Source organism: Doryrhamphus excisus, linkage group LG13, assembly GCF_037039965.1.
Source record: "Doryrhamphus excisus strain RoL-2023G ecotype Guam linkage group LG13, RoL_Dexc_Guam_v1.1, whole genome shotgun sequence".
NCBI classification, from domain to species: Eukaryota; Metazoa; Chordata; class Actinopteri; order Syngnathiformes; family Syngnathidae; genus Doryrhamphus; species Doryrhamphus excisus.
In genome coordinates, this window is record NC_136369.1 from 17,672,093 (window position 1) to 17,686,378 (window position 14,286).

Sequence of the window (14,286 nt, forward strand, 5' to 3'; positions counted from 1 at the left end):
ATATTACAAGTATTTCCTGCACTCTTGCTCCCACAAAGCTGATACTAATGCAGAAGTTGCTAATAAATTAGCTGAGACTGTTGTTTTTTTTGTAGTGGGCGTGTGGGCATGCATCCTGTCCTCATAAACAGGACGATCCATTCTGCAGGAACATAAAGCTAAAATAACATCTTTCTTCCTCTTATGTAACGTTCCTCAAACAAACCCCCCCACCCCCACCTTAAGCGTGTTATATAGCGATTGTGGATCAGGTGATGGATGTGATTATGTGGCACTACCTGGTGGTGTCACCTCCACTTACCAACAAGGCCCGTCTGTATTGACCTTTTTTTTTTTTCCTTTCTCCAGGCCGGTCCGTTGACTCCACCGTGCGTCGGAGGCCCGTGTCCGGCTGCGGCCCCACAAAGAGAAGCTGCTCGCTGTGCCAGGTCCTGCCACCAAATCACATTAGCGGCCTTCGTATCTCCCACAATCTACTGCGACAGGATCAACCCCCGGGCGCTGCTGAAATGGATATAGCAATATACAACAGTCATGTAAGAGGGAGAATGGGTGTGTGTGTGTAGTCAGAGCGGGGTGGGGTGTCACGCAGGAAGAAGTCCCCAATGTCGTAAAGGGATGACAGGCACGTGCCCCCCCCCCCCCCCCCCATACCCATCGATTGCATCAATTTGGATTAAAATAAAATGACTCTTTGAAAAGGTTAAATCCAATTGAAAAGGTGGAAATCAGTTTGTTTTCACGGCAGGCTTTTAATAAAGACACCACACCCACCATAATCATTTATACAGGCCTCACTTGAGCACGTGCAGAGAACATGAGGGCTTTCTGTGCTAGTCATTTGAAGGGGCAGGGCCGGAATCATGGACTGCACATGGCTTACACACAAACACTGCGGGGGGGGATCCTAAATGACAATCAGATCATTAAAAATTATATGAAAATTGGACACATAGAGGGAATAAATCCTGATAATCCATCTCACAATTATGATCATTGCATGTGACAGCCTGTGGAAGTGGGAAACTGGACCTTATTCATGACGGATTTTTTACAGAGATTCGCTACAAAATCGCAACTTCTGAACCCAAAACAGAACTTTAAGTCTTTTGTGTCCTTTCACACAGCAACTCCCAAATTCTTACAGAAAAACTTCCAGGGAAATATATTTTAAAATCATAAAAACATTAAAAATAATATATTTTTAATTAAAAAAAATAAATTTATAAAATAAACCAATTTTAAATACACATGTATAACTATTTTAAACATTTTTCTGTTGGTAAAAAAAAATGACAAAACTCATAAACTGAGTCATTTTTGGCATCTTTATCTTTTTCATTTTGTTCACAATTACAGGAGCTTAAATATTTAATTTTCTCCACTGCAGTAATGTTTGGAGTCACATGAAATATTAGTCATTAAAACCCAAATGACAATCAGATCATTAAAAATTATATGAAAATTGGACACACAAGAGGGAATAAATCCTGATATCCATCTCACAATTATGATCATTGCACGTGACAGCTCGACTCCCACCTGTGGAAGTGGGAAAACTGGACCTTATTCATGACGGATTTTTTTTTTTTTTACAGAGATTCGCTACAAAATTGCAACTTCTGAACCCAAAACAGAAGTTTAAGCCTTTATCAGAAGTTTACACAGCGCCCAGCGTCCTATTGTTGCAATTTTGTGTCCTTTCACACAGCAACTCCCAAATTCTTAGAGAAAAAAATCCCAGAAAATATATTTTGAAATCATAAAAACATTAAAAATAATATATTTTTAATTTTTTAAAAAAATTATAAAATAAACCAATTTTAAATACACACGTTTAATTATTTTTAAAAATTTTCTGTTGGTTAAAAAAAATGACAAAACTCATAAACTGAGTCATTTTTGGCATCTTTATCCTTTTTATTTTGTTCACAATTACATGTCACATTTACAGGAGCTTAAATATTTAATTTTCTCCACTGCGGTAATGTTTGGAGTCACATGAAAATATAAGTCATTAAAACTTCAGATCACACATGCATGAAAGAGGAAGTAAATAATAAAAGAAAACAGCTGGATTAAAAAAAAAAGATCTTTGCTGCCACCTGGTGCCGGATTAGAGAATGACACGGTAATGCAACCTATGCCTTATTTTCAATTAAAGTTTTTCAATTAAATATGCATTCTTGTTGTACTTTCAACTTTGCAACGTCAACAAAAAAAAAAAAAAAAAATGACGACTTGTTAATCTGAACGCACACCCCACCGGAATACACACACTCCTATTTTGCCTTTTTTGCTCACAAATTGCCCTATTTTCCACGTGAACGCTCTTGCTGTGTCAGCACCAAACATGAAGCGTGGGGATGCAAATAGATACAACATGCAAAGCAAACCTTCTCCTTAATTATACAGCCGTCTTTACAAGGTCCGTGTCCCTGAGTACACACACACACACACACACACACACACACACACACAACACACTTGCCGGGATCCAAATAAAGCTTACTGTAAACTAATTACAAACACATATGAAGTGGAATAATACACAGCATAAGCAAAATCAAAGCACAATAATCCATTTGTTAAAAAACACCAACACGTTTTATATTAGATTAACACGTAAGAAATGTTTTTTTCGTCGGTTCTGAACATGAGGTGTTGGTTTAAAATGTATATGTTTGTGATACGTTTGTATAAATGTGTTCAAGAGACTTGAAACTAGCGTCACTTTATCACAACAAAATATAATAATACATTTGGTGTGTTGCGGCCTTAAGATGCGTTTACACACCGCAAAAAACGTGCGTAAAAAAACAACGTGTCTTCTAGTCGGCAATTCCGTCTCCCACTTAACTGTGCTTCTTTTTTTCTACTTTATTGCCTCCTTCCTGCTTTTTGCACATTCTCTACCTGCAACTGTGAGATACTATTTTTAAATATTTTTGTCATTTAAAAAATAAAAAAAAAATTATGGCAAGGAAGAAAAAGTAATGATTAAGTTGTGTAAGAAAATATCGTTTCGGCGATATATCGCGATACTGTATCGATATTATCGCATTATTATCACATACTACAGTATTAATTGGCCTTGTACCCTAGAAACCGCCCATGAATGATACGGGAAAAGGATGAAATGATACTGTGTCAAAGCCCAGGGCAGTGATACTGATAAAATATAGAGTTTAACAATGTCCAGTATCAGCCCGTGAAACAACCAATCAGAGAACAGCGCACGAGTGCTTAGTTCCTAGTGCTTCTTCAGTCACCAAAAAACCCAAACTTGATTAATGGAACTTTAATTGACATTTTTCTGGAAACAAAATAGTCTTTTGATTAAATAGTATGTCACATGGTTTGTCTGGTATCATTGCCCAGTATCATGCCCCCAAGTGTCAGTATCAGCCCGAGACCGAAGGTCAAACCAAACCATGTGATAACCTATAAGTATGATATGGATATTTTTAGGTATTTATCATAGACTGTATATGGTATTTATTCAAGTGCAGACACGATAAAAGGTTCATTTCTGATTTTAATTTAAACCTGAATAAAGTATTCGGGAAACAAATCTGCGATTCCACTCAGCGAGACACCATGAGGACTTGCCGCTAGCAAGCAATACCAAGGTCCTTTTGTATACTACAAAAGTAGTACTGTGATATTGCAGGTATTTTATTTTTCAAATTGATATCACTATTTTGTTAAATAATGGTTATTTCAAGCATCCTGAAAATGACTTTTTACTGATGTTAGTTACTTTGTTCCACAAAAATACTCTTCTGATGGTGGATAGTTCAGGGACTGTATACTCAGCATTTTTTCACAGTTAATAGAATGTGAACATTTGTGCAGGATCTTTATACATAATTTAATTTTTTTTTTTTTTTGTAAATTTAAAGCTTTATTTATCCAAATGCTACACTTTTAAGTTTTTACAGTGGAAAGTTTGTGATACAGCATAACATACTGTTGTAATAAAATAAAAATATGTTTAGTAAGTGCATATTGCTGGTGTAATTCAGTTTTTCCCAGGAAATAATATTTAACTTTTTATATCTGACTGCTGTGCCCCGTTTTAACTGTGTATTAACCAATGAATGTTGTATTTTGGTGTGTCTTCTTGTTTTTATTCAACTCCATTCTTTTGTAAAGTGTCTTTGAGTATTTTGAAAAGCGCTATATAAATAAAATGTATTATTATTATTATTATTAACTACAAGAAAAACAAAAAAAAAATATCGCCTTGTTAACAGTATCGCGATATATCGTATCGCCAGATTCTTGCCAATACACACCCCCCAGTAATGATGATGATAATGGAACTGGAAACGGGAGATAAATCCAACATGGGATTAGTACTGCGGCAAAAATCGGTACGCGCTCCTTAGAGAAGATGATGCCAATCATAGCAACGAGCAACTCGCTTCTCTGGGGAAAAAGTTGTAGTCGTCCCCAAAGATTTGATAATTTGAGTCAAGAAGACGCTCCTGTGTTTCTTGGGAACATCAATGGCAGCAGAAGCCCAACCCGGATAGATCTGCGTCTTGTCACAACGGTCTCTTGTTGTCGCCACGATATGTTTTTGACATCTGTGAGGCCTTCATGGGACCGTTTAAGTGTCTTTACAAATCATATCCAATCAGTTGAGTTGAGCACCAGAGGCAACGGGCATGGTTATTGATTGTTTTGAAGAATTCTCAGCTAGTTTGCTGACTAAGGAAGCACAACATGACACCAGCTTTGGGTATTTGCGTTACAGATAATTAAAGATAATTATTTATTTCAATAGTATTATTTGTTAAAAAAAATTTTTAGGATAATTTGTATTATTATTATTTGTCATAATAATAATCATTAAAAAAGACATAGATAATTGTGACCTAGCCGTGACATTGACAGGTGGAAGTAGTGTCTGCACCATAAGGCACTAAGACTTAAAAAAAAAAAAGATGCTTCTGACCAGACCAAAGTGGAGTGGACCATGGATTGGGTTCTCAGTCGTCTTTCTTATCCGAGGTGCTCTCCTCCCGACTTTCCCCTGAACTGACCTGACCGGACAGTTCCAGATCTCCTGGCCTCGCCTCCTGGATGGCTTGGTACCTCTGAAGCTCCAGGTAGGTGGTGAAGAGCTTGGCGTATTCCGGGTGGGTTGTGGCGAAAGCTTGAAACTCACCTGTGAAAAGGGGATCCCGAAACACACGGAACGTGTGAAGAAGAACGTGTTGCGGCTACTGGTGAATTCCAAAACTAATCCGGTTGGACATTACTGCTGCCTACAGGACAGAAGTGGCCTTGGGACCCTCATTTTATCCATGGTAATTGGTAATGGGAATGGTTTTATTTCATTTGAACATGCATCAGATTACAATTGAATGCATCCCATAATCAGTTCACAGTTCCACATGTCCAAAAGGAGTAGGAAGAAGCAAAGCTTATTAAATCCTACCCCTCCATCTGGTACTTTTACAATCAGTAACTGTTACATTTGTTCACTTCCTGCTTTCAAGTTTTGTTTTTTTTTGTTTTTCTTTTTTCACGTACTGAAGCACGAGGTGATATGACCATACAATGACATAATGGCTACCATAGTAACTGTCAATATAGTGATATGTATATATTGTTATTTATTCTAAATTATTTAAATTTTTTGTATTTCTTCTCCACATTATTTATTATTATTTATTATTATTTATTTATTATTATTTAATATTTATTTATTATTTGTTTATTATTTATTATTTATTTATTTATTATGTATTTATTATTTATTTATTATGTATTTATTATGTATTATTTATTTATTATTTATTTATTATTTATTTATTATTTATTATTAAACAGGAGGCAGGCAACAACATTTCGTTATTGTGCACTGACAATAAAGAAAGTCTTTTAACATTATTAGGCTACAACTTTACATTCCCAATATATTACCCAATATATATTACCCAATATAGTCAATGTAATAAGAGTAAATAAGCCATTTAAGGCATGAATAAGTCTTTGTATTGCTAAAAATGTGTTCCCGAGGGGAATGGCATAGCGGTTTTAGCTTGGCGTGGGTTATGGCCGCAAAAGTAGCCTGTGTTTTTATTCGGTATTACTGTGACTCTTGTGAGATAATTCAAACTTTCAATAAAAGCTTGTTGTTCTGGCTGCAATCATTCGTCTTTGAATGCATCTTCTGAATGCCTTGTATTTGTATTTTAGCTCATTTGTGAAGTATTATGCTTGAAAATGCTGAATTTAGGCATCATTTTGGACCAATAATAGGCCATGAAATAGCATATAAACAATAAATCCAAACATCTTCAGCTTACTAAATAATTGTTTTGTATTGTGCAATTGGTGTTTTGTCAATCATAATAATAATATACTCACTGAAAGTGATGAACCCCGAGCTGTCTGCGTCGATTTCTTTAAACAGTTTGACCATGTTGATATCGGACACGCCCAAAGCGGAGCGCAGCAGCGCCGTGAACTCCTCTCGTGTGATTTTCTGATCCTCGTCCGTGTCAAACAGCTACGAAAACACAACATTTGGATTAATCCTTCCTGTTTGTTCCCCTCCGATGTACAGTAGTTCATCCTGAAACTGCACTTTGTAATAAGATTTTTTTTTTTTCTTTGTTGAATTTCCAAAACCACATTTGCTGTTCTGGTCGGACAATTGACTCCCGAGACTGACTCCAAGCCTCCCACGCCATATATTATTACTGTGACATGATCCACATGTCTGTCCCGTGCTGCTTTCTGTTTCCATTTCACTGCAGTGGCGTGTTTCTGCTTTCAGGTTTACTCAGTATCAGAAAGATAAACACATACCTTGTGCTAACTCACACAAAATACAGTATATCTGTATGTGTATTCAAGTATTCAAGTATAAATAAATCATCTTTGTCATACCCGGAATGCCATCCGCAGCACATCTTCGGTGTTGGCTGGCCGACACAGGATGGTCACTCCGATGACGTACTCTCTGAAATCTATGGTGCCGTCGCCATTCTGGAAAAGAAGCACAAAAAAATATGTGATCCCTCATCACTTTGCCCTTTCGAATTTCACAGCTTTGCTTTAACACATTAAAAAAAAAAAATATATATATATATATATATTAATTCATAAATGAGGCTGTTTTGATGTTGATACGGTCTATTGTTAGTAAAAAAAAATATGCATATGCAAGCAAATTTTATGAATTTCTTGCCTGAATTAAGGATTTTCAAGCATAAAAAGTCTAAATTAACTAAAATACATACTTCACTCCCCTTGTGTCGGAAAATATTTACAGCAAAACACACAAGCCTAATTTATGTCTCAAATATTCTATGATTACTTCTACTATATTGGGGAATATGAGTGTAAAGGTGACTATAGGGGTGTTATTTCATGTCTAAAGGGCTCTAATAATGCAAATGACCATGTTTAGAATATCATAGACAGGTTTTCTATACATTAACTATGAAAATATTGCATTTATAAATAAGGATCATGGTTGTACCTGGACCCAATTAACTGTGATAAACCAGGGATTATTGTACATATTTTATGTTAATAAAAAGACCTGAGACTACAAACGGTGCTGTGGGTCAATTGCCATTAATGTTGTAAAAACAGAAGACCTATGGAATCTGAATTATTTAACTGAAAATTAATAACTAATTTATTATTTTTTTTTATTTTCCTATGTGCAATCTAATATTATGTACTACATAAATACATGATCAATTCTTGGGGAAAAAATTGTAGTGAATTAGTCCTTTTTTATTTTTTAACTCCTGTTACCATGCGATTTTTTGAGCATCATATTGCATTTACATAGAATGGTTGTAGCTCAACCTGCCATTGCGGACTTAAATACTGTATCTTTAGTCAGACAACTACAAGTAGTGCCATCTTTTTGGCCTCAAATACTTGCCAGTCTTTGGTTTCTAAGTAACTATAGTAAATATGTGACATGTGAGTGTCTTACCCTGTCAAACAGGGCAAAGAGCTCCTCTAGGGCGGGGCTGACTGGGAGCTTGAGGAAGCCGGCAAACTCCTTAATGGTGATGCGTCCTCCTTTACACGAGCTAGCCATGGCGGCGAAACCGTCCAACTCCTTCCTCACGTTGTCCCACTTCAAACTGAAGAACAGTAGTCAGGAGGTCATACAGAGTCGGGGGGGTCAAAGTGATGAGATGATTCAACAAAGTCTTACTTGAGCTTGCGACTGATTTTGGTGAATTCCACCAAGCCGGCCTCCATCGGTAGTGTCAGCTCCCCGGCGGAGATCATCAAGCGACAGTCCTCGTACGTGTGGTCTGTCACGGGGACGCCGAGTGCTCTGGAAGCAGCGTCAAGCACACATCAGACACGGTCTAGAAAGGACACATGTATGTACTTGTCTACTTACTGGGCCATGATGTCTCGCACTCTGCTGGCTAACAATGCCGGACTTCTCCTCTCGTCTTCTGTTGGGACGTGAGGTGGCAGGAACTGAAGAACCATCACAAGCAAAAAAAATTGAAGATGACAAGGTTCAAACACCATTTCTTGGCGCGGTGGTCGATTGCAGACTTATACAAAATGTAATGTTTATCATATTTCTCCATCTAGAGGCCTGACTCAGACATGTGGTATCCTATTTACCCCCTTTCAGATTTCTTTTTTGCATATTTGGCATAGTAAAATGTTTGAAAAAAATGCAAAAAAAAGATCTCCCTAATTCCACCATCTTTTTTTTTTTTAGTTATTTCATTTTAGATTAATACTTCATGTGCATTATTGTCGCATGTTGTGTGTTATACCAAAAGCCATTGCAGTAAACGTACTTGACATAAAAGTCGGGCCACAAATAATTGTATTTTATAAGTTAGCGATGGGGCGGCTTCTCTTCTCTGTTGTTCTTGTTTTTGAGTGTGTCTCGTTGGGATGATGCGTTCAATGCATGTGGTTTTTGCAGTTTCTCAGGTTTTCTTGCTGTTGTCAGTCCCCTCTTGAATAAAATGTCGAACATTTTCAAGACAACCCCTTCACTACCGGCCAATTTTAGACAATTTTGACTGATTTATCAAGGCTCACGGGGCTGCACGGTGGTCTAGTGGTTAGAGCGCAGACCTCACAGCTAGGAGACCAGGGTTCAATTCCACCCTCGGGCATCTCTGTGTGGAATTTGCATGTTCTCCCCGTGCATGCGTGGGTTTTCTCCGGGTACTCCGGTTTCCTCCCACATTCCAAAAACATGCTAGGTTAATTGGCCACTCCAAATTGTCCATAGGTATGAATGTGAGTGTGAATGGTTGTTTGTCTATATGTGCCCTGTGATTGGCTGGCGACCAGTCCAGGGTGTACCCCGCCTCTCGCCCGAAGACAGCTGGGATAGGCTCCAGCACCCCCACGACCGGGGGTCGTGAATGAATGAATGAATGAAAGTTAGCGATGGGGCTGCACGGTGGTCGAGTGGTTAGCGCACAGCTAGGAGACCTGGGTTCAATTCCACCCCCGCCCATCTCTGTGTAGTAACCCGGTTTCCTCCAACATTCTAAAAACATGATAATTTAATTGGCGACTGCAAATTGTCCATAGCTATAAATGTGAGTGTGAATGGTTGTTTGTCTATATGTGCACTGTGATTGGCTGGCCACCAGTCCGAAGACAGCTGGGATAGGCTCCAGCAACCCCCCGCAACCCTCGTGAGTATAAGCAGTAGAAAATGAATGAATAATGAAAGCTAGCGATGTCGATGTGCTGCATTTTGGATATGTCCGCTTACCTCAATCTCCACTGTGGTGTAAAGCTGGCACAGCGTTAGAAGCAGCAGGGTCCTTCTGCATGTGATTTCATCGGGATGTAATGTAATTTATATAAACAACAGAAACAAAATCACTTATTTATGATCATGGCTGTTATCGAAAAAGAAACAAGTCCTCACAGAAGAACACTTACGAGCTGAAACCTTGCCAGGTCCATGTCACTGTATCCTGCAGGGAAGGAAATGGAACACAACTGAATGAGCACAACATGTTCCACGTCATAAGAAGAGCTAATACAAGAGTTGAATAAATTCCACCTTTAAAAGATAATAATAATATTTGATCGGTTGTGTGTTATTGTGCATGAACACTTACTAGTTTGTTGGGATATCTCAAAAGCACAGGCTGCACAGGTACGCCTGGAATGAAGGCGCCTAAGGACAGAATATGTGCAAGCAATAATAAAGTGGAGAAAGTCGAATAAAAGTGAGTTTTTCCCGTGTGTGTGTGTGTGTGTGTGTGTGATGCCGCACCTTGTTTGAATGTGATGAGACACGAGCGATTTGTACACGTTCCCTCTGGAAATATCAAAACCTCAAGGGGCAAATCAATAGAGAAAACTTCAATTTTGTTATAATAATCCTGACTTTTTAAAACAAGATTTTTTTTTTTTAAGGAGGATTGCATACAACAGGAAGTGGCGCAGCCTACTTCAACATTAGTCTGCAACTATCCTTAGGCAACAACAGACTTTTTTTTTTTTTTTTTTTTTTTTAAACAAACCTGTGGCCAGCGACCTCCTGACTTGGCTCTGCTGTCAATCTCTTGGATGGTGTTCTTCCTTGAGTCGGGGTCTTTTCTGGACACCAGCACCGGCTGGAGGCAGCGTACAAACCCTGCAGGAAAGGACACACATAAAGCACATTTAAGAAAATATGTCCTCATTAAAGATGATATATTATCAGTGGACACACCAAAATTAACAATAAAGACATTTTTGTAATAATTAGTAGTTAAATTCTTCTTTGAGTCTCGTAATAAACATTGTGGGAGGGTGTGAAATTGTGCAGCAACCGTAGATGCTGATCAGATTAGGGAGATGAAGTGTGTGACGCATATGTTTACACACAGCCTGCATTCCTGTTTTAACCCTTTGCGGACACTTTATTATATGCTGCAACATTTAATGTACAGTCGTCCCTCGTTTATCGCAGTTAAATGGTTCCAGACTCTACTGCGATAAGTGAATTTATGCAAGTCGGACAGATATTTTCATAGTTATGGAGAGACACTTGTTTACAAACTTCTAAATAGTTTACTTAATATTATTAGAGCCCTGTAGACATGATATATATAATATATATAATCTGAGAAAATAAGATATATTAGACATAAATAGTATAATAATCGAATGGTTAGCGCGCAGACTTCACAGCTAGGAGACCAGAGTCCAATCCCACCCCCATTTGACTATATGTGCCCTGTGATTGGCTGGCGACCAGTTCAGGGTGTACCCCGCTCACCCAAAGACAGCTGGAATAGACTAAAATTTTACTTTATTTTAGTTTTACTGTACAGTACGGTTGAATTCTCTTTTGCTCGTGTATGTTTGGAAAGGTCTGCACGGCAGCTGGGTGGTTAGCGCGTAGGCCTCACAGCTAGGGGACCCGAGTTCAAATCCACCCTCGGCCATCTCTGTGTGGAGTTAGCATGTTCTCCCCGTGTATGTGTGGGTTTTCTTCCGGGTACTCCGGTTTCCTCTTACATTCCAAAAACATGCTAGGTTAATTGGCGACTCCAAATTGTCCATAGGTATGAATTGTGAGGATAAGCGGTACAAAATGAATGAATGAGGGTTCTTTATTGTCTCATTAATGTATTACAATGGCGGCTTTAAATTGCTTTACACTCGTATTAACCAATACAGAAAACATAATACAAGCATATTGTGTGACACAGTAAATGTGTTCTCTAGCAAGTTTTTAGGTGGGCCCAACAGTAATCCGTGTTATTATTACGATGATTATGTTATGATTACTGTGCCTGTTGTGATGTAATTTAAACATTTTCTGGTGATCACGTCTAGCCCTTGTATCTATAGAATGTGTCTTCTGATTGAATTTTAGTTAATTTAGCCATTTGTTTGCTTGAAAATGCTTAATTTCAACAAAGAATAAGTACAATTTGCTTACAATGTGTTTTTTAAAGTAATAATAGGCCATATTCAAGAATAAAACAGCAAAGGTTGCTTCAGCTTTTTGTGTCGGTAACAATGCAGTTAATAATGGCTTTACGATGGACACAACAACAAATTATACACAACGTTTATGTTAAAATGACTCACTGCCAAAGATGGGCGTGGCCAGGTTCTCCATGCGGGAAACAGTGGAAGGCAGGCCGGCCACGATGCACACGATACCGTCAAAGAAGGTGGAGTGGGGGGCCACGGCCAGGATGGGGGCCTCGCTGCTGCTCACTTGCTTGCCCTTGACCACCACTCGGAAGCCCATGCAGAAGTAGTAGGCTCTCCCCAGGGTGGCCATCACACTCTGACACATGAGCCTGCAGACAACACAAAGTTGAATCGTGTTTAATAATAATCCAAAACAGAGAGATTTTCATGAAACGATGTTTATTATCTTGGGGAGTAGGCTTTTTTTTCTGCATTTATGGCTTCAAGGCTTGTTGCTGTGACAGTTGCACAACCTATGTACTTTGCTTCAACTTTATATATTGCAACCACTTTTCACTTCCGCCACACTTCCTCATTGGTGTAGTCTACAATCATAACTATTTGTACAACAGACTTTCAGCATGACTAACAAAATCGAATCATCAGATAATCAAACATTATTAGCTTAATTTACTGTAGCTTATGGCACCCACTCAGTCTGTTCTTGTGTTCTGGGAACAGAGCTGAAGTCATGTTGGTGGTGCTGATATGATCTTTCATTTTTTTTAAAAAGGCACTTTCTACAAAGTGCCAGGATCTATTTGTTGTGACAATAGGCTGCTTGTTTGTGTTTGGATCGTAAATCCAAGATAATGCCGATTCTTTGTTTGTCATAGTAGATCACAATATTGGGTACACCTGAACAACCCACCGTGGCTCAGCGACCATTTAAAGGAAGACTTATGACTTATTAGTGGGATGCCACCATTGAAGAGATTAAAAAGTGTGATGATAACCATAGAAGCAATGTCCTAGCTGCTCAGTACAATATGACTATGTTAAAAATTAAGAATGTGAAACAAAAGTTAGTGTGACATATGTGCATGCTCTGTACAATATGGCTGTTACGCACCAACGATGGATCTGCACGATTGATAGAGCTGCACCCGAGATGGATCCATCGTTAGCACACAAATCGATCGATTTCTGCACTCACAATTGATGGTAAATTATCCACCGTTAAGAGCGTAATATCATAAACTATGATAACTGTAGTGTATAAAGGTAGTGTTTGCTACTCTCAAAGGCAGTACAATTACCGGATTGACTTTTTCCCACCATTCCGTTCTAGGTGCCGTTAATCTTTACCTTCTCCATCCTGTCATTGGTGCCACTGCTCCCTTCAGAGGATGCTTGAAGGTGATGATGACAGCAACTGGCCATGTTACCATGAGCACCAATGAAATGAGGATGGCGCGAAGCGGGACCAGGACGATTCCCTGGAGGACACACTACTCAGAGAGACACACGAATGCAGGCGGTTAACACACATTGTTTACATTCCTTGTGTAAAATAAAGATCTGTATCCATCACATAAGGGCTCCCATTGTTCCTGAAATGCATACCACACAGTGAGGCTTTGCACATAGCAAAGCAGATTATCATAATAACAATAACACCACCAAGGCCTTGGCGATGTGGACGTCATTTCACATACCTCGATGCGTATTTAAATATAAGAAAAGAAACGCCGTAGTCACTCACTTTGAGTATGGTGGTCTTGGAGAGTTTAGTGTCCTGTACGAAGGGGTTGATAACAGCAGGAAGGAGCAGAGATTGCTGCCTAGGCAGAGCGAAGACGCGCTGGGACGGCATCGCGGGCAGGAAACAGATGCGGGGGATTGCAATCACAGAGAAGGCGGCAGCAGCAGCAGCAGCAGGAGCTTCATGTTATCATTGCACTACTTCCTCGTTCGGAGGCCCTTATCCACCCCTTCCCTTTCCTTCCCTCCCTAAGTCACACGAGCGTTCGAGCTAGCATAACAAGGAGCGGTAGCCAACCCGGAAGTAGCTCGATTGAAGACCCTCCTCCTATAAAGCGAGAGTTGAAACGCTTGCGTCACATAGCAAGTGACGAAATAAAGTGACGCCATAGTTGAGGCAATGGTTACTATGAAAATAAAAACGTAAAAAAATAGTTCGTTTTCCAATATACAAACCCTCACTGATTACGTCCACCGTTTTAGCTAACACGCCTGCCCCTTGATATTCGTACTAACTTTTAACAAAATCAACTAAAAACTACTGAACAAATTGATACCAAAGATTCAGAACAAGCAGGCCGAATGAAATAAGACATTTAAATGTCAAAG

The 14,286-nt window shown here is 38.9% G+C and overlaps 1 protein-coding gene across 1 annotated transcript; it reads right to left on the bottom strand.

Annotated features, from left to right (window-relative positions):
* Positions 1-1,892: 1,892 nt before the first annotated feature.
* lpcat2 (lysophosphatidylcholine acyltransferase 2) lies at positions 1,893-13,993 on the bottom strand. The gene is made up of 14 exons (XM_058089463.2): positions 13,679-13,993; positions 13,282-13,424; positions 12,085-12,302; positions 10,524-10,636; positions 10,274-10,334; positions 10,116-10,174; positions 9,934-9,968; positions 9,761-9,815; positions 8,402-8,484; positions 8,207-8,332; positions 7,979-8,132; positions 6,913-7,011; positions 6,388-6,529; positions 1,893-5,179 (listed from the first exon to the last, which is right to left on the bottom strand). Exons 1-14 carry the CDS (start codon positions 13,787-13,789, stop codon positions 5,001-5,003), a joined length of 1,578 nt encoding a protein of 525 aa, XP_057945446.2. The 5' UTR covers positions 13,790-13,993; the 3' UTR covers positions 1,893-5,000.
* Between the last annotated feature and the right edge of the window lie 293 nt (positions 13,994-14,286).